Source organism: Loxodonta africana, chromosome 3 (genome assembly GCF_030014295.1).
Source record: "Loxodonta africana isolate mLoxAfr1 chromosome 3, mLoxAfr1.hap2, whole genome shotgun sequence".
Lineage (NCBI taxonomy): Eukaryota > Metazoa > Chordata > Mammalia > Proboscidea > Elephantidae > Loxodonta > Loxodonta africana.
The window spans coordinates 161,318,721-161,340,875 of NC_087344.1; the positions used below are offsets into that span (position 1 = coordinate 161,318,721).

The following is a 22,155-nucleotide window of genomic DNA, read 5'->3' on the forward strand; positions in this document are numbered from 1 at the left end:
CAATAGCAATTCTAAAGATTAGATAGAAACCTTAGGGGGGCAATGAATTTATGTTAATGAGGAAGGAACAACTCAAAGGAGGTTGAGAATGGTTACACAACTTGAAGAATGTTATCAATGTCAATAAATGGTACATGTAGAGACTGTTGAATTGGTGTATGTTTTGCTGTGTATGTTTTCAACAACAACAAAATAAATTGTATTAAAAAAAAAAACACCTGGTTTGCATGGAATCTGAGGCAAAAGGAAATTTCCTACAAATGTTTTATGCATCATAGAGAAACACAGATGTTCATGTAATTTTTTCAATTACAGTTAACTGTTAATTATCCAGGGGATCTAGGAACTGTGGTGTAGCTAGTCTAAAACAATGAACTTAAATTCTATGGTATTTATACTGGTCTTTGAAATATATGTTCCTAATTAGGCTCTGTCCCTAATGAGCTGAGAGACCTTGGACAAATTATGCCCCAGGCTGTTATTTCCTCTTTAAACCACAGTGATTATTAGATCAGTGGTTCTCAGCTCCAAAGTCTGAATACTCTTCTACCTCTACAATTAGACACTTGGGAGTTTTTTTGCTGGTTAATTTTAAAATATGTCATTTCAGAATACATATCACCTGATAGCTTACTCATGGGCTATTCTGAATAACTAAATTTTAGCCATTTGCCTCAAATAATCTACGATAAGTAAAAATGAATTAATGAGAATTTCCTTTTTTTTTTTTCTTTTAGGGAGTAAAATGAAATTTCTCCAGAAGAAATGAAATCTTTGATTGACTGTCTCTATCTTAACTAGAAGGGAATGTGCCAAAGAAAATATTTTCCCAAGAGTCAGATGCCTTGAGGTATTCTGCAAACTCCTTGCAAGTTTAAAAGGTTTCAGAGTGAGGCCTGCCTTCAGAGGAGGACTCTCCTGTTGCTGCTGTGGTAATCACTGGAGAATTGTTGGCGGTAATCTGGAACCAATGCTCTCTTCAGTCTGCCTCCAATTTTTTTTTTTTAAGTGGGCTTTTTACTTGATATTTGGACTCATCGTTTTGTGCTTAGTTTAGGAAGGCACTTGTCTTTTGCAGGGGACAGACTTGTTGGTTTTGCATTTAAAAAACAGCTCAAAGATTAACATAACAAGGGAAATGCCGAGATTAGGGTACTAGAAAAGCATGATGGAAGTGGAGAACACTAGCGCTACACATATAATTCTCATCACCGAAATATCATGGCAGCTTTAACCCCATGGACTCTTTGAGCTGGGCTAAGTAATATAATCATATGCCTCCTGTTTTTTGATTTTTTGTCTCATGTTCTATCTAGGAGAATCCCACTTAGGTAGAAATCCTTTTTGTTAGGACTGGTATTGCTTCATAAATATAGATGTCTTGGAGCTCCTCCTTCACAATATGTTGCACTTGGGTAGCTTGTCCCTCATGTGTCAACATTAAACTTTGTGGAATTATAGTTGCTAGGAAAATGTCCTTTCAAGGGCATGGGAACTACCATTTTTTTTTAATTATCCATCATGTGCTGTGTACTATGCTACATGTATGTATGTCATCTTATTCAATCCTTACATCAATTTTTATGAGATAGATATTTGCATCTCCATTTTACTAGTGAAGAAACTGGAATTCAAAGAGGTGAAATAACTTGCCCAAAGTTACACAAAAGAGCCCATATTGACGCCCAGGACTATTATTTTATGTACGCAGAGCAAGTTGGTTAGTACTGCAGATGAAAATTTGCGCTCTGTGGGATTTCAGTATTTAAAAAGTTTCCTATTAAGCTGAAGCATACCAGGGCCACCTCCCAGCTCTGAGGATGAGGGACTTTAAATTATAGTACCTGAGATAAGACTCTTTTTTTAGCTCCTCATGAATTGTTGGACTTTTTGCCCTAATTAAATTGAACTCAGAATTATGAACTTTCCTGGGCTCCCTCCACTTAACCACCCAAATCCTTAATTTCTAAACTAGTATTAATCATTGGAAAGAGGAATTTGTTAATGAGAGGCAGTTTTCACTGTTATAGCAGTTATAGCAGATGTCAGTCTGTTTTCTTCAAACCCTGCTAATGGTTTTAACTGGCATAAAAAGTATTCAGACTTAACAAAACCTTAAAAGTTGTGTTGTGCTACAATTTATTGACTTGTACAGTATTGTCTTAACAACACATTCAGGTGTGCATGCATGAATCTGAAGCCGACACCATGTAAAGAACGGTGCTGTGTAATATAATTCCTATAGATGTGGGTCCAGGGAATAGAACTGAGCTCATGTCTTATTAAAAATGTTTATTAAGCAGCTTACCCCAGTGGGGCTTTTACCAGACATCTCCTCGTTTGATTTTTTCTAACACTGAAACCCTGAGGGAACAAGCAAGCAGTAATTGGGAATTGAGTGTTTATAAAATGGGAGTAAGAGGGATTACTGTGGTGCATTCCTTACCATCCCTCTATGAGGAGATCTTTGCTTCAGGATGGGGGACTTTATCCCTGCAATTTGAAGCTGCTCCCCTAGGTCTATTATATTTTGTTTTTGTAAAGTGTTACATATTCTGGACATGTTTGTAAAAGAATTGCTCAAGATTTGTATAAAATGTTTACAGATCTTTAAAAGAATAAACACACAAAAATCCCACAGACGTCTGGACAATTTTAAATAAAATTAAGATTTAGAGATCTTATTTTAAAAAAAATTGCATCAATTCCAATTCATGGAGACCACATGTGTTACAAAGTAGAAGTGCTCCATAGGGTTTTCTTGGCTTTAATCTTAAGAACAGCAGATCATCCCCAGGCCTTTCTTCCATGATGTGCTGGTTGGGTTTGAACTGACAAGCGTTAGATTACTGGTTGAGCCACCTAGGGACTTAGAGATCTTATCCTTCACTTAAATCCATGGGTAGCACATTTATCTAAATAATGGTAAATTAGAAAGCTAATCAAGGAGCCTTGGTGGTGCAGTGGTTAAGAGCTCAACTGCTAACCAAAAGGTTGGTGATCTGGGTCCACTAGCCACTCAGTGGGAGAAAGATACGGCAATCTGCTTCCGTATAGATTACCAAAAACCAAGCCAAATCTGTTGCCGTTGAGTAGATTCCAACTCTTGGGGCCCTATGGGACAGAGTAGAACTGCCCCATAGGGTTCCCAAGGAGCAGCTGGTGGATTGGAACTGCTGACCTTTTGGTGGGCAGCCAAGCTCTTAACGATTGCACCAAGTGCTCCTCTGTATAGATTAAACCTCCTCCCCTCCAAAAAAATGGCCTTGGAAATCCTATGGGGCAGTTCTGCTCTGTCCTATAGGGTCGGTATGAGTTGGAATCCACTGGTCAGCACACAACAGAAAGCTAATCCAAATCAATTTTATACCAACCAGGCTTAATAACTGTGGTCAACATTTCCAGGCTCTTGGCTGACAAAGCCTGGATTAGACTGTACACTGTGTAGGGTCTTTGCTTCATCAAAGGAGGCTGAGAGCTACGTACCACACAGGGCACTGCAGTGCACCGGGCTGGTTGGGAGGCAATGAGGAGTGCGTTTCTATTACCAGAAGTCCTAGAGGCAAAATGACTGGGTTTTGTATACGCCCTAAAAGCAAAATGACAGGATTGTTCAAAGTGCGGTTGATGAGCGGTTATCAGTTTCGCGGTGGGCAGATATGATTCTTTTTGTTACGCAGACCCCAAGTTTCACAGTTTTAACTGAAGACTGGCATACACTTCTTGTGTCTGTGAAAGAACTGTACTACCCAATGCAGATATTCTCAGGACGCCTAAAGCGAAGGATAGTGGGGTGCTGCAAAGAAGTTCAAGAGGAGGAAAGGCTACCACAGGGGGAGAGAAGGCTCAGGGGAGAAGAAAGGTTAGGGGAGTAAGCCAATTTGGTAAACTAGTTTCTCTCCCCGCCAAACCCTGCAGCCAGTTGCCGCAAAAAGTTTTAAAGGCCTCCCCTCCCGCATTTTAGTTTTTAAATAAAGGAAACTTTCGTCTTCACCAAACCGCTTCCAGTCGGAGGCAGAAAAAAAAAGAGCAAGAGGGAGACAAACAACCGAGACCTTCCGCTGACGCTAGGGAATCCGGACGTGACGTCACGGCCCACCAAAATAAAAGGGCCCGGCTCTTCTAAGGGGCGGGGCGAGCGCGCCTTTCGAATTGGCGATTGAGTAAGTGCTGAGGCCCAGGCGCAGGCGATACGGACGACGTCCGAGGTAGGCGCAGGCGTAGTTGAGAGTACTCGAGTTTGCGCAGACTCAGAAAACTCAGTCGGACCTGAGGTACCCGGAATGGCGGGCACAGGATTGGTCGCCGGAGAGGCTGTGGTGGATGCGCTGCCCTATTTTGATCAAGGTTACGAAGCGCCTGGTGTGCGGGAAGCGGTGAGTGAGGGGTGTCTGTAGCTGACTCGGCGCTTGCTAGATTTCACAATGCTGGAAGATACACGTGACAGTTTGCCGCCCCTACCCTGGCCCCCGTTCTCGTTCTCAGGCTGCGGCTCTGGTGGAGGAGGAAACTCGGAGATACCGACCTACAAAGAACTACCTGAGCTACCTGACAGCCCCGGATTATTCTGCTTTTGAAGTAAGTGAGCTGTCTTGAGCCCCGGACGTGGAAGATAATTCCACGAATCTTTATTTTGGATTGAGAGCCTTTGCTACGTAAAAGTGAATTTCAGATTCCCACTCTATTGCTTGCTTAGCTCTTACTCTGACGTATGGGTATCCGTCTATGGAAAACAACTAGATGGATAAGCATTCTCCGGGCCTCTTATCCTGAGACCCTTAGAAGGACTTTCGGGGAGGAGGGGGGATGCTCCGCGAACTCCCAAACTTAATGCAGAAACTTGTGTGTACATTTTTTTCTGAAATGGGATCCACACATAAATTTTCAAAGGAACCCGCTACTCTATAAGGTCTACTCTAAAACAAGTGATCTAGTTTGGGATTTTTTTTTGTGTGTGTTTTAATAAGCTTAATTACCTTGGCTCTTGAGAACCACTGGAGGGCGGGCTTTCTATTTGTATTTTACCAAATGGATGAGAATGACCGAATGGGCAAACCAAGGTACCTATACAGGTATCCCCCGCTTTTCAAAGTTTGCCTTTCGCCACTTCGCTTCTACGAAAAGACCTACATGAGTACCTGTTTTCACTAATAGAAAGAAATCCCAAGAGGATTTTCGATGTTACGAAAACCAGAAATAGCTTTCAGCATTTGTTTTGCACCTAGCCATTAAAGAGGCGGCGAGAGTGGCGGCGTCGCCAAGCTCCTTCCCCGGGAATTACATTCAGCATCTCAGCTTTTACTATATGTTGGTATTATTTTGTGTTTTATATGTTATTTGGTAGGTTATTTTGGGGGGGGGGGTCTGGAAATGCCCCAGATTTTTTCCCGTATAAGTTAATGGTAATTGCTTCTTCGCTGTAAGCCATTTCGTCTTAGGAAAGGTTTCATGGGAACTCTACTTTTGGATGGGGGGCGGGGAGACAGGACACTTGGATACCGTTTTAAACTGTTTACCGTAGGAGTGAACCCAGGATACTAATTATGGTCTAATCCGCTGAATGTAAAGTATTTCTAAATTACTGGATTGTTTTAGGCATTTCCGAACATTATGTTTGGCGTTTTTCCCTCCCTATATGCAACCATTTATTTAGGAGAGGATTTTGTTGTTAAAAAGCAGTATTTATATTTGTTACATGAAAAAATGTTGGTTAAATTTTAAGTAGGAGAGAGATGTTCCTTTGAAATTCTGTTTCGTTCGGCATTTCACGTAAAAACCAAAACCAAACCCACTGCCACAGAGCTGGTTCCAACTCACTGCGACCCTATAGGACAGAGTAGAACCGTCCCATAGGATTTCCAAGGCTGTAAATCTTTACAGAAGCGGACTGCCACACCTTTCTACCGGAGAGTAGCTGATGGGTTCTGTTTTCTCATACTTTTTTTTAAATGTAGTTACCCAAAACTAAAAAACCCGTTGCCATCAATTCAATTCTGTCTCATACTGACCCTGAACGACAGAGTAAAACTGTCCCATAGGGTTTCCAAGGCTATAATCTTTATGGAAGCAGACTGCCACATCTTTCTCCTGTGGAGCAGCTGGTGGGTTCGAACTACCAACCTTTTGATTAGCAGCTGAGCACTTAACCACTACACTACCAGGGCTCCTTTGTAGTTACCCAAATGTGGGTTATTTCACATTAAGTACTAAGTACAGTAATGCTTCCTTATTGGACTGAAACTTTTAAATATTTTAACCAGTTTTTAAATTTATTTTTACTTTAATTTGCTCTCTCAAATACAACATGTTTTCAATCTTTATAACTAGTATACTGATTATTTAACCCCCTTTTTTTTAAATTGTGCTTTAAGTGAAAGTTTACAAATCTAGTCAGTCTCTCATACAAAAATTTATACCCACTACTACCCACACCTTTTATATACTCCTGATTGCTCTGGCCATAATGAGACAGCACACTCCTTTCCCTTGACTCTCTCTTTTCATGTCCATTTGGCCAGCTTCTGACCCCTCTGCTCTCTCATCTCCCCTCCAGACAGGAGATACCAGCATAGTCTCATGTAGCTACTTGATCCAAGAAGGTCTTTCTTCACCAGTATCATTTTCTATCCCATAGTAGTCCAATCCCTGTCTGAAGAGTTGGCTTTGGGAATGGCTCCTGTCTTGGGCTAACAGAAGGTCTGGGGACCTAATCCTTTCTTAAAAATAGGAGGTAAATATTGTTCTGGGCTTACTTAGTCATCAGAACAGCCCTATGAACAAATATCTGTATTATCCCCATTGTTTAGGTGGGTAATTGTGTTCAAGATCTTAATCACTCCTCAAATTGCCCTTGAAACTGCTCTTCCATTTATTCATTTAACAACTATTTATAAAGGTTTGTTACGTGCCACACTTGGGGGGACAGGATAGGCAAGGTCTGTCCTCGTGGAGCTTACATCCTAGCGTGTTGAAACAGAGAAGTAAATCAGCAAGTAGTGGATTATTCATAAATGATATACAAAGAATTCAAGTAATGATGTGATAGAGTGGCTCAGTGGCTGCTTTAGATTGCATTCTTGAGGAAATCCTATCTGTGCTGAGATGAGACTGAATGTTAGCTCCATGAGCAGCAACCTTGTTTGTCCTCTTTACTACTGTATCGTTATCACCTAGAACAGTGCCTGGCACATGATAGCAACCCAAATATTTATTAGTCGAACACGTGAAGAGCTTCTAAGGCAGTTTTATTTAATGAATGCTTGCAGTGTGCCAGACATGCCCAAAATAACGTTTCATGAGATTTAATCCTTGCAAGAACTCCATGAGTGTGGGCTCTATCTTCTAAGGGAGTTAAGCTAAAATTCCAGATCTATCACTTACTGGCCTTGTGAGTTAGCTAAGGGCTTCTGTGTTACATGGCTCAAGGCCACTTGTACTGCATTTTTATAGTTTGTTTCTTATCTCATTATTAGTTATTACTCCTTGTCACTGTGCATATCCGTCTAGCTCAAATGCCCTAGTTTTTTGCAGGAAACTAGATAGCCACTTTTTCTTAGAGTTGTATGTGATTTAGTAATAGCCTAAGAAAGGCTTTCTACCATGAGAAATACTTAATGTAAAACTTCTAAACAGATTCAGTGATTCCACTCCTAGGTGTATACTCAAGAAATGACGGTATATGTCTACACAAAAACTTGTACATAAATGCTATAGTAGCATTATTCATAAGAGCCAAAAGGTGGAAACAACCCAGATGTCTATCAGCTGATCACTGGATAAATGGCATAAACAGGAATAAGGTACTGATACATGCTACGGCATGGGTGAACCTTGAAACCATTATACTACATGAAATAAGTCAGTCACAAAAGTCCACATGTAGTCTGTTTCCGTTCATATTTCCAGAATAAGGAAATGTATTAAAAAAAAGGAAGTAGATTAGTGGTTGCTTAGGAGGGATGGGGGATGAGAGTAGAAAGGTAATGGCTGGGGGGAGGGCAGAATTTTGGGGAGAGGGTTATGAAAACGTCCTAAAATTGATTGTGGTAATGAATGACTATATCCGAATATGCTAAAAATCATTGAATTGTGTATTTTAAATGGGTGGATTGTATGGTATGTGAAATATATCTCAATAAAGCTGTTAAAAAACTTACAAACAGGAATTTGGGCTCTGAAAGGCTCTTTTTGCTTACTTTTCAGTTTTTCATTGTTAGGAAAGTTGAAGCTTACAGTTTATTGAAAATTACATGGGATAAATGAATATTGTACTTAAACAGTTCTTTATACTTGAAGTAGGAAATGTGCAGAACAGAAGTGGAATAGGACATTGGCAGAACATTGAAAACAGTAAAATTGCTAGATCAGATAGCAGAACCAGTTCCTTTTGCCCTCTTCCTCCATCCTTTGCAAAAATCAAAGTATGAAAATAACAGCCAAAAAGGAAGTATCCTAATGCACGTTATCTTATGTCCAAGTCCTCTGTCCCCTATCCCCAATGCATACTTAGATCCATGGTTCTCAACACTGGCTTTACTTTAGGATCAGCTGGTGAGTTAAAAACAAAAATTATAATAACCATGTGAGGCCCCAGCTCAGACTAATTCAGTGGAAGTGGGGGCGAAGGGTGAGAGATGGCCAGGATTGTAATTGTTTTCAAAGCATCCCATCTGATTCTTATATGCTGCTGGGATTGAGAACCGCTGATTTAGGATTAAACCTTTTTTTCCGTGGAGTCCTTATTTATATTCCACATTTCCTGCTTGAGCTGGGTACAGAATTGAAGAAATACACATTTGCTGTGTGCACATATGTTTTCTGCTTCTACTCCTGCTCCTCGAGAGCATTTAGTTCAGAGAAGATCTGGGGAAAGGGAAATGATACATTACAATTGATAGACCTAGGAGTCACCAGTTGGTGCAAATGGTTAATGCGTTTGGCTGGTAACGGGAAGGTTGGAGGTTTGAGTCCACCCAGAGGCACCTCAGAAGAAAGGCCTGTTGACCTCCTTCCGAAAAATCAGTCCTTAAAGATCTGTGGAGCACCGTACTACTCTGACACACCACGGGGTCGCCATGAGTCCGAGTTGACTCGATGGCAGCTGATACAGTATACGTAAATGCTTGAGTAGGTTAGATTCATTATTTGTTTGGTGATTGCTAATTTCAATTTGTAGTTACAGTCTTGGAAATAATTATTTCTTTGATTTATACATCAGACTGACATAATGAGAAATGAATTTGAAAGATTGGCTGCTCGACAACCAATTGAATTACTCAGTATGAAACGGTAAGTCCTATTTCTGGGTTCTTGGGGCTCAATCATTGTTCACTTTAACTTATTAGTAAAGCTGTGCTATGACGATATAAAAGTAAATGTTGAAAAAAAATTCCTATATGTTTATGTTTTTTCATGTGACAGTAGATCATATGACACAGCTTTAATGTTGAAAGATGTTCTTTGAACCATTACTTAAAAGTGCAAAGTCTTTTAAATTCCAACAAGAGGGAAATGGTAATGTGAATTAAAGTTTATGTACAAGACTTCCCAAGAAAATATCCCTGATTAGTCATTGTAGTTCTTTCCTATCATGTAGTATAACCAATGTTACGAGTTATAGTGATTCTTGCTTCACTCTTATAAAAGGCAGTATTAGTAATTGTAGGGTACCTGGATAATAGTTTGACTTTGGCTCCACTATCTTCCTTCCCATGCCACTGTTTCTTCTTCCTTTCTCCCTGGGGTGGGGGTCAGGCACCCTTTGTTACTTTCCCTAAAAGAGAGAATTGGATTGGTTAACACCTGAATTTTCTGCCAATGCTAAGATACTATGGAACTATAATAATATAATCTGTCAGATTATACTAATACAAGCTGTCAGAGCAGAGACGGTATGAGACTAAGAACTTGATTTGGCCTTTGTCTTTGGTTCCCAAGAGATAGCCCTTAGAATTTCTCAAGTAATCAAAGCACCTTTATTGTCATCTCCAGACAACACTTCAGGATTTGTGCAAACAAATGAGGGCTGGCCAGGCCCAAGAGACCACACCTGGTCAGCTAACCTCTGGAAGGGAGAGGGATATGGTTTAGTCAGTCATGCATATTCGGCGAGACCCCAATCATAACTATGCAATGAGGCCAAATAAAGACCCTAAGCATGGAAGTTCCGTGAGCTTCCTGGTTGGAAAAAGATATCCATGCATGGGAGAGGGTCACGCATCTCTGGGAACGTGGAGGCACTGGTTGGGACCCTTCCCAGACTTTGCCCTATGTGTCTCTTTGTATTTTTTCTGTTTATAATAAATCAGTATGGTACACTCTCTCTCTAGAATCTGTGAGTTTATTTCAGGGAAGGGGTGAACCCCACAGGGGCAGTCAGCTGTCAGGGGCTGGTGTCTGCCAATTTAGCAGTCTGAAGGACTGTGTTGTCTTAGATGCTACACCTAACTCGGGGTGGCTAGAGTCAGAAGGGCTGCATAGGCGCTCAGTCTAAAGGATGATGTCCTTTTAACTTGTGAGCTCTGAAACAGCTCTGGTTGGCTGGGGTCAGAGAGAGAGTGTTGCTTGAATCAGCTGGCGACAAGGATGGAGAAGTGGGAAGGTGAGGACTGGATCCATTTCCAGATGGGGGTTCATGCTGATCCTTGCCATGCAGTTAGTGATGAAGGTGGAATTTGCCCATCATGCCTCTTATTTAGCATGGCGGGATATGTGAACAACAGTGCTATCCTCTCAGCATGTATCAAAAGAGGGGCTTGAGTGTGTGAACTAGGTGTCTTAGGCTGGGTTCTCTAGAGGAGCAAAACCAGTGCAGTGTATATGTATAGAGAGAGACAGAAATTAAGGAAATGGCCCACGCACTTGTGGGGGCTGGCAGCTCCCAAATCTGTGGATCAGGTGACAGGCTGAAGACCTCTGCTGTCTCATGCCGCAGTGACTAACGAACCAGAAATCTACGGGTCAAGCGGTAGGCTGGAGGCATCTGCTGGTTCATAGGGTTGCAGGGGTTGGCGAATCCAAAATCTCGAAGTTAAGCAGCAAGCCAGAGACTTATGCAGGCTTACATCCCAAGAACTGGAGGTCAGGCCACAAGAATGGTGCAGGGTTGAAAGAGGTTTGCCAGAACATACATTTATATACTAGAGACAGGCCACACCCCCAAAGAAACTCCCCTTTCATCTGATGGCTGCTCATGTCAGATCACAAAATGGAGGGTGATTACATAGTGACTGCCAAACCACAGAGAATCATAGTCTAGCCAACTTGACACTTAACATTAATCCTAACAGTCCACCCGTTATCAACTTGGCACCTATACACATCTCTTTAAACCATACATGTTCTCTAAATAAAGACAATCACAAAGTGATACTTGCACCTTGCGTCTATACAACTAACACGTATACAACTGAAAATGCGCTAGCCCTTTTTACATCTTGTATTTTATAATAAGGAATGGAGTAATTGAAAGAAGAAAACAAAGATATTTGACTCCCTGGGCCCCTTTTTAACTCAGTACTGAAGTCACTCCTGTAGTTCACCCTTCAGCCAAAGATTAGACAGGCTTATAAAACAGTAACACACGTAGTTCACCATGTGTTGAGACTAAATGGGCACACCAGCCCAGGGGCAAGGACGAGAAGGCAGGAGGGGACAGGAAAGCTGGACAGATACAAGTGGGGAACCCAAGGTGAAGAAGGGGAGAGTGTTGGCATGTCACGGGGTTGGCAGCTGATGTCACAAAACAGTATGTGAAATAATTGTTTAATGAGAAACTAATCTGTTCTGTAAACTTTTTCCTAAGTCACAATTAATAAAAAAAAAAAAAGTATTTGATATACACACAAAACAAGGAAAAGCACTCACCAATTACAGCCCTCATTTCTTCAGCTGGTCATATGGTGATAGCTGTTACTTAGAGCTGCCTTCTTCTACCACCCATTCTGTGTTCCCTTTGCCCTCAGCAAGGACCTCAGCTGGTCGTGCCTCTTTGCCTGGTGAAGTGACTCAAAACTATTTCTGAAGGGTCTGGGTCATTAGCAGTCATATTGGAATTGAGTTGCTCTAGTTTTCCATTGACTTTAATCCCAGGGCAAGGTAGTACTAAGAGATGCCCTAGGGCATTTCCTATATCCCAGACGCAATATTCTTTACCTCGAATATCTACTATCAGCCCAATTGCACCTTAGTAATCAGGATCAATCACACCAGCCAATAAGATAACTCCTTTTTTTGCCTGTTGATCCATAGGCATGAGGAGCCCAGAGTGTATGAGTGACATTTTTGACTTTCACTTCAATGGAATCAGTGTTGTGTCTCCTGGAGGAAGCATTCCTCTCTTATGGAAGTAAGACTTAGACCCATAGAGCATAGGGTCACGGGGACAGGAAGCAAAAATATGTTGCCTGTAAAATCCAGAGTCCTACCAGGCATTGTCCTTACTTTTTAGTTTTAGTAGAATCCAGATACAACAACTTATCCCTCTCTTTAGAAGGAATAGCTCAACTGGACCCCTAGAAATTGCACTGAGATGGGAGCTGCCTGAATTTTTGTCAGGTTGATTTCCCATCCTGTAGCACACAAATGTCTTATCATAAGTCTAGTCATTGATACTTCTTCCTTCCTAAGTCCAGTCAAGATAATATCATTAGTGTAATGGATCAGATGACATCTTACGGAAGGGAAAGGTGATCAAGATGCCTGCGCACTAAAGTAGGACATAAAGTTGGAGAGTTTATATACCACTGAGGTTAGGTGGTGAAGGTGTATTGCTGGAGTGGCACACTTTTTCTTTCTCCACTTGGTCTATGGAAAATAGAACCAACCTTCCACCTTCATTATTCTTAGATTGACACAAATGTTGAAAGGCATCAAGTACACGATCGCCTTGTCTCTCACAGATAGTTGATCCAATGGTGGTGATATTTTGTGTATTGCCACATCATGCTGTGGATTAACAGTGGCCTCTTTACTACTGAAAATAAAGTAATTCATGACTTTTAAGTCTAGTGAGACCCGAGAACCAATTTAGAAAACTCAATCCGTAAGATTTTGTTCCTCTGGGATCACTCTTGCTGCCAAATTTCTTAGTCGGGGTTCTCAAGAGGAGCAAAACCAGTGAAGTGTATATAAATGTTTAGAGAGGAATTTACTTTAAGGAAATGGCTCACGCAGTTGTGGGGGCCGCCAAGTGTCAAATCCGTGCACCAAGCAACAGGGTGAAGACCTCTGCTGGCTTTTGTGGTTGCAGGAGCTGAGAAACCCAAAATCTTCAGGCCAGGCAGTAGATGGAGGTCTCCGCTGGCTCGTGGGATTGGGAGGTTGGTGAATTCAAACCCTGCAGGTCAGGCAACAGGCCAGAGACTAATGCAGGCTTAGAACCAGAGGTTAGGTGAGTAGAAGAGTACAGAGTTGAGAAAGAGTGACCTTTGCCAGAAGGTCCACTTATTTACTGGAGTCGGGCCACACCCCAGGAAGCACCCCTTTCAATTGATTGGCAGCTCACATCAGATCACAAGATCACATGGTGTCTGCCAAACCACTGAGAATCATAGCCTAGCCAAGGTGACAGACGTTAACCATCATATTAGAAGACTAGGATTTCTTCTTTTTCCTATCTGGTCTGAGTGATGAAGACAGGACAGAGCTATGAGGTAGAGAAATCTAGGACTCCTCAAGTCTCCCATTTTTTGTTCCTCTGCTGAAATGGTTTTTATAATGATAGCAACTCCTTTATGGTAGTATGTTCAACCTGTAATTACCCATTAAGCAGTGGGTTATGAAATAAATTTAGTAAGGTACTACCAGCACTTTTTAAAGGAAGTAGAATAGGAAATATCAGCACATTGCGTATATGAGTAAATATTTTGTGAAACTTCAGTTATGTGGATTTGTGTACTGGATCACAGTGTAAAATATGTTTCTTACAGTGGTCTGTATTTGCTGACTATATTGGCATGTTGAAAAAGGGGTAATGTGAAGTGAGGTCCAGATGCAAAAAATTGTTATATCCTTCCCATCTTTTCCTCTAGAGGGGTTGTGTGTGTGTTCTACAAATGTGGTGGCATAGTTTACCGTGTTCTACTTTTTTCCCTTAATATATTACAGACGTCTTAATGTTATTAAGTATTCTGTACCATAACAATACCTTTTATAAATGTGTCATAGCTTATTCAATTTCCTTGCATTGACATTGAAGTGAATAATTTTTTGCTATTGTATATAATGATGTTAAATCTTATTTGCACGTTGATTCTTAGGATAAAGAAGTTTCTTATTATTTTGAGGTCTGCATCTTTTCAGTCTTTGTGGTATTTACAGTATATGTAGACCCATGGGACATGCTGTTAGGAAGGACAAAGGTTTGGGGGAGTATATGGTTTTATTTTCCTTTTTTGTTGTTTAATTTTAGATATGAGCTTCCAGCTCCTTCCTCAGGTCAGAAAAATGATATAACTGCATGGCAAGAATGTGTAAACAATTCTATGGCCCAGTTAGAACATCAAGCAGTTCGAATTGAGAACCTGGAACTAATGTCACAGCATGGATGCAATGCCTGGAAAGTCTATAATGAGTAAGAAGCTTTTCTTTGTTTATTTGTTTAAAACCCATTCCAGCCCCAGCTTTGTTATTTTTTTAAAGTGGAGAAGGGATTAGGCTAAGGGAAGTGAGATGAAAATCAGTATAGCTAGACTCTTGTCTTGGGACCATGCCCTAAAACCACCAACTCATGTGAAAGACCACTGGTTTGAGACCCACCTCAAAGTTCAAGAATACGGAGGTCTAATTTACAAATTACTATTTGGTGGAATGCAATTCTAAATCTGGGGTTCCTTATAACTGAAGAATTAACCCCATAAAGGATTTTGCTGCCAGAACTGGCCTCTGAACTCCTATTTCTGTTCTGTGTAAGTAGCTTTACCATTTATTATCTATTTAGAGTTCAGTTTCCTTATCTGCAACATTTGGAGGTTAGATTATGTCTTTGGTCCCTTTGAGCCTAAATTCTCAAGTGTCGCAACAATTTAAGAGAGAAAAGACCATTAAACTTCATGATTGTACACAAAACTATTTGCTAGAGTGTGTTTCCTGAAACATAACTGTATAAAAGTAAAACAAAACCACAAAATGATAAATACCTTTTCTCACATCCTCAGAGAACTATGTTTTACCTTTCTATGGCAACATAAGGATCCAGTGGGCAAAAGCCAGAATTTGGGAAATACTGCACAACAAACAACTTGGTTTCTTTTGTGAACATGTTGCAAGAGGGAAAAAACAAAGAATGAGGTCAGGGTTATTAAGACATTTAAGAGACTGATCAATCAAAAACATGTCTCTGTTTCACAGAATGGAAAAAATGTGATCCTTGTTCTCAAGAAGCTTTATCTAGTTGAGGGTACAAGATGTTCTGTGCAAAATAACCCCTGGTCCGTTTTTGGTGGTGTAGGGGCAAGTGCTACATTGTGTACTCTGGTGTATGTATAAACTACGGAGATGTAGAGCAGGGACACTAAGAATGAAGGTCATTAAAGAAGCGTAAGATTTGGATATTTAGAGGAGAAGAAAGAACATTCCAGTAATGGGGCAAAACATGGATGCAGGGGAAAGAACATTGAGTTGCAAAGAACATTGCTTTTAACTTGTTACTCTGCCACCTGGAAACCTTTAATAATTCCCCATTACCTGCAAGATAAGGTCCAGACTATTTAACATGATGCGCAAGGCCTTCCACACTTCAATTTTAGACTTTCACCCAAGCCAAATGAGCTGCCTCTCTGATGATCGTAAACCCTCCTTGTAGGTCTTTGCTCATGCCTTGCTTCCTTTTGGAATGCCGTTACCTATTCTACCCAAATTCAACTTAAGACCCAACTTGAGTCTGGTTGCTTGTATTCCCTGATTGAAATTCTGCCTATAATAATCTCTCCCTTCTCTAAGTAATAATACTAATTACTATGCTCATCATCTGTTTTTCATTTAATCATGTAGTACTCTGTAGTGTTTAACTTTCCTCAGCATGTTTTGTCTCCTCCAATCCCAATGGACACTTATCCAGAGGAGGTGTACTATATCTTACCAAAGTAAATTTTCTTTCCTCATACAAGGCTTTGAAGGTCTCATGCATATTGGGCAAAGAGCTCTTAGCCCTAAGACAGTCTTGGTGCAGTCCTGCTGAAGAAATAGTATTTCATTAATAAGGAGAAAATACTATACTTGTAACTTAGAATTTTTTTACTAAAGAGAAATCTTTAAGTTCAGCCCCTGATTTTACAAATAAGTAGGCATAGCTTCAGTCATGTCAAGTGACTCATCTAAGGACACACAGCTGTTCAGGGCAGAGCTGGAACTAGAACCCAAACCCAAATCTTCTGACTCCCATGATAACAATGGAGTCTGTTTCGTTTAGAAGTATGTTCACTGTGCCTGAGGAGGGACCTATATACTTGAGAAAGAAGACAGAAGAGTGCCTTAGTCTGGGTTCTCTAGAGGAGCAGAACCAGTGAAGCACATATAGGTAGAAATTTACTTCAAGCAAGTGGTTCACACAGTTGTGAGGAAATGGCTCACGCAATTTGGGGGCTGGCAAGTCCCAAATCCATGGGTCAGGCAGCAGGCTGAAAGCTCCTACTGGTTCATGTGGTTGCGGGGGGTAACAAATCCGAAATCTGCAGGTCAGGCGGTAGGCTGAAGGCTTCTCGCATCCCAAGAACTGGAGGCCAAGGGACAAAAAAAGGGCAGTGTTGAAAGAGAGCGAGCTTTGCCAGAATATCCATTTATATCATGGATGCACACCACACCCACAAGGAAGCTCCTTTTCCCACTGATTGGTTGCTCACATCAGATCACAAAATGGGAGGTGGTTACATAGTGTCTGCCAAGAAGTGACTTAAGTGCTCAAAATCAGAGTAAACTGGGCTCTAGAGTTGAAAAGACCTGGATTAGGGTCCAGCTCTGACACATACCTCATTCTTCACATGTGAAGCTTTTGTTTTTGTCAGGTCCCGTCAAGTCAGTTCCAACTCATAGCGGCCCAATGAACAACAGAACAAAACACTGCCTGGTCTTATGCCATTCTCGCAATCTTTGCTGTGTTTGAGCCTGATGTTGTAGCCGCTGTGTCAGTCCATCTCGTTGAGGGTTTTTCTCTTTTTCAGTGACCCTCTACTTAACCAAACATGATGCCCTTCTTCAGGAAGTGGTCCATCCTGATAACATGTCCAAACTATGTAAGACACAGACCTGCCATTCTCACTTCCAAGGAACATTCTGGCTGTATTTCTTTCAAGACAGACTTGTTTGTTCTTCTGGCAATCCATAGTATATTCAGTATTCTTCATAAATACCATAATTCAGATTCATCAGCTCTTCTTCGGTCTTCCTTATTCATTGTCCAGCTTTCGCATGCATATGAGGCAACTGAAAATATCATGGCTTGGGTCAGGTGTTATACTGACTTCAAAGAATTCCTGTGAAAATTAAATTAGCTAGTATTTATAACTTCTGCTCATGTATGAGTCAGAATCCAATGTGGTGGCATACGACAACAACAAATATTTGTGAAGGGGATCGGCGGTCAGTGGTAGAATTCTAACCTTTTAGGCAGGAAACCCAGGTTCATTCCTGGTCAGTGTACCTCAAACACAGACACCACATGTCTGCTGGTAGAGGCTTGCATGTTGCTATGATGCTGAACATGTTTCAGCGGAGCTTCCAGACTAAGATAAGGAGAAAGGCTTGGGGAGCTACTTCTGAAAATCAGCCGATGAAAATCCTGTGGATCACAATGGTCTAATCCCATTTTGCATGGAGTCGCCATGAATTGGGAGCTGACGCAACAGCAGCTAACAACAACGATATAGTGTCTAACATGGTGCCTGGCATAGAAGGCTTGATAAATATTAACTGATTTTAGCAGAAATACTTGGTATCAGCCAGATAATTCACTTTTATTGGTACGAATAAATTTTAATGTACCTTAACGTCTTTTCCTTCTTTAGAAATCTAGTTCATATGATTGAACATGCGCAGAAAGAGCTCCAGAAATTAAGGTAAATTGTATGTACATGTTATTTCAGAATAATGTTTAGGTGAACCCATAATAAATATGATAGAGAGTGGAAGAAAAAGAAATCTGTGAGAAAATAGTCACATGAGAGTAAGAGATTGATCTACTCTTTGTCCAACTTCTGACAGGGTTTGCGCTGAGTGGAGGAGAAAAAGGCCTAAGGTCTAAAAACATCTCTGCCAGGTCATTGACACCTTGTAAGTCTGAAGACATAGAAAAGGCATTTTTAGAAGAGAGAAAAGTTCTAGAATAAATAACATATATAACCTGACTGTGTGTAATACACTGATCTCTCTGTGCACATACACATATGAGAAAAGAGCCTGGACAGATGCTCACCAAACTGAGCAATGGAGGAGGAAAACAGCATGGGAAAAGGGGCTCTCGATTTAATCTCTCTCTGTATGTTAATTTTTCACATGCTTTGTGAAATTTGTAATTGAAAAATAGTTAGAAGCAAATTTCTGGAATTAGCTTATAAACTGTGTGTACACAGACGCAGACACACACACATATATATATGTTCTTAAGGGATTAAAGATATTGTCTTGTGTTGATTATTGATTTTTCTGTTGGTTTTAGTTTTATGTTAAAGTGTAATTGGGTTGTATAAATTATTTCCCACAGGAAACATATTCAAGATTTAAACTGGCAGCGAAAGAACATGCAACTAACAGCTGGGTCTAAATTGAGAGAAATGGAGTCAAAGTAAGTATCCAAAGTTCCATCATCTTTTTAGTTGCTTAGCACATTTTTAATGTCAAGATTCAATAATATGGTTCGGTGTTTGAATATGATGCCACAGTATCCAAGGAATGGTACTTTCTGGATCCCACCCTTCGTTGCCTCTGCGCTTTTCTGAGGTGTGAGTTTGGAAGGCAGTAAGAGAGTGATAAACAAGAGTTGGTCTACTTCTAAATGATCCTGGTCTTAGAGAGCCCTGTTTTCAGTCTTTCTACTGTTTCCGGTTCTGAATCGGATTCTACTTATATTTTCCACTTAGAAGGAAGAAAAATTATCTGTCTTTTTCTTAAACTTTTCAGGAGGGGAGTTCCATACGTTTCTTGATAATTTGTTCATGTCTCCCTGTTTTCCCTTTGGTTATACCTTCTATTTTTAAAATGTCCTTCCACATCTACACACACGTCACTTTATACAAATCCCTCCATGTTGTCGTTAGGTGCCGTCGAGTCACTCTCAGCTCCTAGCGCCCCCATGTAACGGAGTAGGACTGCCTCAGGGCGTTCTAGGATGTAGTCTTCACGGGGGTAGGTCACCAGCTCTTTCTCCGGTGGGGCCACTGGGTGGGTGGGAACCGCCAGCCTTTTGGTTAGCAGTTGAACACTTAGCCGTTGCCATCAGGGCTCTTTAAATACCTACATATTATCATGATTTTTTTTTTTTTGCTATTTCTTCCTTTTTCCTTTGCTATATCCCTACCTTTCCTCCCTTCATCACCCACATCATTCTCCTTGTTCCACCCCGCCTCCACCTTCATGCCCATGTACGCCACATTATTAGTCCGTTGTGTATCCTTCCACAGTTTTTTTTAAAGCTAATCTTACAGATGTGTATATGGGCATGTGTTTCTTTTTATTTGTCCTAGAAATTTTTTTGATGGGGAGGGTGGAGGCTGCTTGAATCTGTGGATTGTTTTGTTTTGTGTTTTAATTAATTTTAGAAAGTTCTCCACCATTATCTCTTTAAATATTGCCCTATTTTCTCTCCTTTTCTGTTAATCCAATTTAAACACTATCTTCCATCACACTGTCTTCTGTGTCTCTTCTGTTATACCAGTTCTCTCCTCGGCTATGTCCAATTTGCCTTTTTTTTGAAATTTTGTTGTTGAAAATATACACAGCAAAACATACACCAATTCAGCAGTTGTTACATGTACAGTTCAGTGACACTGATTATATTCTTTGAGTTGTACAGCCATTCTCACCCTCCTTTTCTGAGTTGTCCCTCCGCCATTAAAATAAACTCATCACTCTTAAGGTTCCTATCTAATCTTCCGGGTTACCATTGTCATTTGGATCCCATACAGATAGTTATTAAAAGAGCATAATGTTCAAGGTAGGTATTTTTTTTACTAGTGAAGCTAAACTATTTTTTTTAAAGAAGACTTCAGGAGATATTTTTGATTTAAGTTTTACAGGTTATCTCACGGCGTTAGTTTCAAGGGTTCATCCAGCCCCCTTGGCTCCAGGAAGTTCAAAGTCCATGAGAATTTGGAATTCTGTTCTGCATTTTCCCCCTTTTGATCAGGATTCTTCTGTAGAATCTTTGACCAAAATGTTCAGTAATGGCACCATCCAGCTCTTCTGGTTTCATGGCAATGGAGGCAGTTAGCCACACATTCCACACCCCCTTCCTATTCCTGGCTCTCCTTCCTCTGTTGCTGTAGATGAATAGAGACCAGTTGTCATGCCTTGGATGGCCACTTGGAATTTGCCCCCTTTTTTTTAAATAAAGTTTTCTTTTTTGAGATAATTGTAATTTCCCATGCAGTTATAAGAAATAGGTACAATATACCCTTTACCTAATTCCCTCAGTTGTGCCTCAGTTTTTTTAAATGGAAAGTTAAAAATGAAGGTTTGTGTTGTGATACTGAGTGAAAATATGTATACCATAAAATCTTCCAAAAGAAATTTTACATTGAATAATTCCCCCCCCCCTTTTTTTTTCTGTTCTAGTTGGGTATCTCTGGTTAGTAAGAATTATGAGATTGAACGGACTATTGTACAACTAGAAAATGAAATCTATCAGATTAAGCAGCAACATGGAGAGGCAAACAAAGAAAATATTCGACAAGACTTCTGAAAAGAAAAATGAATTTGTTGGGTAAAAAGAAGGGAGAATTGAGCTTTCTCAGAAGATCAGACACCTGAACTACCTCTGCCCCGCGAAGGGCAGCAGCATCTTCCGGGAACCATTGGTGGTTAAATGTGTAGAAACCATAGAATGTGTGAACTGTTGTCTTATTTCTCTATTCGTATGTTTTAGCAAAATAAAAATTTTCAACGTGGTGGTATTTTTATAGTCTTGGGGGGAAACTTTAGGCTTTCAAGATAAATGTGACTGACTGTAGAGTAATATTCTGACACAATTCATTTTGACCACTTGGGTCTCGTTTTGCAGCCAAGAAATCCTTGTGGAAATATGTCAGCACATACAGGAATTTGGAAGCTTTTGGTTCATACCTTTGTCTACAGCAGAGGCAATGCTAAATAAATTTTTGATAATCAGACAAGACCAGAAATACAGTGTCTTGTCATCTACAACATCATCATCATTGATAGTTACATGAAGCTTAACTTGTGCTGTTCTGAGCACTTTGGGTAGATGAATTAAACCTACATGAATAAAAATAATTAGATCTTCACAAAAATCTTAGCAGGCAGGTACTGTTGTTCCCATTTACAGACATCTAACAGTCACCATTTATTTACTTGCTAAAGTTTTATAGCTGCAAAGTGCCAGAGCCAGGTTTTGAACTCAGATGGTTTAGTGCCGGAGTTTGTGTTTGTAGAAAAGATTCCTGCCCAATTGAGAAAAAACATTTGCAGCATATCAAAGGGTAAGAACCTTAACGTACAAAGACCGTTTATAAATCAATGAGCAATAAACGCCCCTCCAGAAAACAGGAAAAGATGCTTAGAATTAATACTACGAGATAAACCTAGAACTTTTTAACCTGATAATGGTCAGTGCTTTTGAAGATAGGTGTTTAGGAAAAGCAGGTTACAGAACAATTTGTATAATACGACCCCATAATTTCCCCTTAACATTTTTTTTAAGGCAGGTTGATAATACACCTTTCAAAGTTAGCAGCACTAAAGGGAAAAAATACTAACAAGATTTAAAATTTTTCTGTATTCTGCCTTTCTGTAACAACAGCTCCCTCCTATCCTCCCCTCAGCTCATTTTTACTTCTGACTATTCTAAACTGGTTTAGGAACCCATATGCAACAACCTTCCAGCATAAGACCAATATCTGAAAAGATACACTAAATACACGTGACTGGCTGGCGGTCTATGAATGGGCTCTAAGGGTGCAATGAGCTTCTTCAAATTATGTGTGTATG

The 22,155-nt window shown here is 40.4% G+C and overlaps 2 protein-coding genes across 2 annotated transcripts in view; both read left to right on the forward strand.

Moving 5' to 3' along the window:
* The window catches only part of DENND2C (DENN domain containing 2C), a 50,409-nt gene extending 45,831 nt beyond the window's left edge, over positions 1-4,578 (forward strand). Inside the window, exon 18 of the mRNA XM_023547492.2 lies at positions 738-4,578. Within this exon, the coding sequence (XP_023403260.2) occupies positions 738-769 (32 nt within the window). The 3' untranslated portion in view covers positions 770-4,578. The remainder of the gene's footprint in view (positions 1-737) is intronic.
* BCAS2 (BCAS2 pre-mRNA processing factor) lies at positions 4,154-21,095 on the forward strand. The gene is made up of 7 exons (XM_003409598.4): positions 4,154-4,376; positions 4,486-4,578; positions 9,218-9,288; positions 14,411-14,572; positions 18,000-18,050; positions 18,695-18,775; positions 20,764-21,095. Exons 1-7 carry the CDS (start codon positions 4,284-4,286, stop codon positions 20,888-20,890), a joined length of 678 nt encoding a protein of 225 aa, XP_003409646.1. The 5' UTR covers positions 4,154-4,283; the 3' UTR covers positions 20,891-21,095.
* Positions 21,096-22,155: the final 1,060 nt, after the last annotated feature.

Coding starts and splice junctions, on each gene's coding strand:
- BCAS2 (XM_003409598.4), top strand. CDS start 4,284: ATGGCGGGCACAGGATTGGTCGCCGGAGAGGCTGTGGTGGATGCGCTG. Junction 9,289..14,410: donor GAATTACTCAGTATGAAACG/GTAAGTCCTATT, acceptor GTTTAATTTTAG/ATATGAGCTTCCAGCTCCTT. Junction 18,776..20,763: donor TTGAGAGAAATGGAGTCAAA/GTAAGTATCCAA, acceptor TTTCTGTTCTAG/TTGGGTATCTCTGGTTAGTA.